Raw genomic sequence first — 2,109 nt, 5'->3', positions numbered from 1 at the left:
TACACGGATAGCGAAGTTGTGTCTACTCATTTCCAAATCAGATATATTTACTGACAGTTTGAGACCATTATTTCTTGTCGGATTCTCATTCAGTGTGAAAATTTGGTCACTTTTGATGTTGTCAATTCCCTTTAGAAAAGATTATACTAGAAAAAAGAGTATTATAGCTGCTAATAGAAAAGACACAACTGACCAAGAGGAAAAAGAGTCACCTATTAAATAGAAACTAAGATGAAAAAAAAAACGGATTTTGATCTTAGAAGAAAAAGTGTATATTTTGTTTTGAAGAGTTCTGTGAAAAAAAAACTCTCCATAGACGGCAGGTGGTTAGTAGTGTGATGACCTTAGACTTTGGAAAATGTGTATTTGATAAAGCTAACGATCATAATGATGACTGGGGTAAAAAAGTAAAAGCGATTGTAGTTGGTGTTCAGTGTTTAGTTGCAAAAAATGCTAGATACCATAGATCATGTAGCGCCAAGTTTTTTTTATTTCTGTGAAAAAACAACACTTAGATACATCAGGCAAACGTGGACGACCTGATGATGAAGATATTGTAACTGGCTTGGAGAAAGTTTATTCATACGTGAAAGAGAGTGATGACTGTCAATTTACTTTGCAGGAATTGCTAGATGCGATGCATCAGAACTAATCCTGCAAGATGAGTGCAAGCTATCTGAAAACCAAATTACAGATATTAGGACGAGATATATTGATTACAAATATGACAGCTATACTAAATAATTACGTTGTGTGTATTTACTTCCTTTATCGTTGAATATGAACAGCAAAGCCAATTAGTCACTATAGTTGCATAATTTCAAATTTGTTTTAACTGCCTCTCATTATATCAGAAATTGTGAATAAATGTAGTGGTCGCGTTGCTTTTGAACTAATTAAAATGATTTATAAATAAATGTACATTTTGATGAACTGTAGGTGTACTCTTACCTCTTTTGACAAACGAGCCCCAGACTTCGCCTTTAGCGGCCTTCGGTGGCTAGCTGCTCATCGTTCATTAACATAACATTCTGTCCTACTGTCTTCAATAATTCTCCCTTGTTGTAGCCTTTTCTTCAAATTAGCTGGTCGTCAGCCGTGACGTCATATCACCTCTTGCTCTGATTGGCTGGTCCTCAGTCGTGACGTCATATCTGTTCTTCTGATTGGCTGGTCTTCAGTTGTGACGTCAAACAATATTCAGATTTCGATTATTAAATCAAACTATTTTTATATACTAAAATTTACAATGCATTTAACTGGTATAAGTGCGTACACTTTATTATGTGACCAATTAGTCTGTTGTCTGTGAGTTATTTGTGATCCTATTAACCTTATCTCCAAAATTATGTATTTCCGTAGACATATGGCAACTGAAGGAATGCAGACGAATGGCAACAATGAGTCTCATTTCTTGTTTATCATGCGATCAGTACCACATGTGTGCTGACAACCATGGCCGACGGAGGTAATTCCGGTATCATCCCTGTAGTTGACGTCGGACCCATCAGTAAGTTCAATCTTATTGTTAGAAGCGTAATTGTGTATAACATAACCCAGTCCAGTTTGTTTCATATTGACTTCAGAAACGTGGATTCATTTGAGCGAATTTAAGGATTATTTTTCACTAGACACAAGTGACTGTCTTTAATAATTATAATTGGGCATTAGACAGAGCAACGTCCTTGTATGTTTCGAATTTATTACATTACTCAGTAAAGGAATAGTCGAGATATCTTAAGCATGATGTTTGTATTACTTTCCAACAATTTACTGCGTAGTGCGTTTGTTTATTGATTTACACTTTCGTAAAATAATTGTTATACTGACTATATATTGCTTGAAGTACAAGTGGAGGTACCCAAAATTGTCTTAAAAAAGTACCTTATTTCTGAGCTACTCGTTTCAGAAATTTTAAACAAATACGAGTAAACTGGTTAATTATTTGGTACTATATAAGTAAAAGACACACAGGAATTGAGCACGTATAATGATATCTTTTGAGTATATTTGAACAGTAACTGATTCCCAAATTCCTGACTACTGAACCACAACTGCTTAACAGAGAAGATGTCCTTGCGGAGCTAGATTAGATACCCTTAGGCGATA

General features: G+C 35.0%; 1 protein-coding gene across 1 annotated transcript in view; it reads left to right on the top strand.

Annotated features, from left to right (window-relative positions):
- Positions 1–1,370: 1,370 nt before the first annotated feature.
- LOC143020253 (uncharacterized) overlaps positions 1,371–2,109 on the top strand; it is a 33,588-nt gene continuing 32,849 nt past the window's right edge. Inside the window, exon 1 of the mRNA XM_076176448.1 lies at positions 1,371–1,510. Coding sequence (XP_076032563.1) covers positions 1,456–1,510 — 55 coding nt within the window. The 5' untranslated portion in view covers positions 1,371–1,455. The remainder of the gene's footprint in view (positions 1,511–2,109) is intronic.

Source organism: Oratosquilla oratoria, chromosome 3 (genome assembly GCF_046742065.1).
Source record: "Oratosquilla oratoria isolate Oo_2021 chromosome 3, ASM4674206v1, whole genome shotgun sequence".
NCBI lineage: Eukaryota > Metazoa > Arthropoda > Malacostraca > Stomatopoda > Squillidae > Oratosquilla > Oratosquilla oratoria.
Note: the sequence above shows the minus strand (reverse complement) of the source record. Positions and strands in the feature narration are given on the sequence as shown.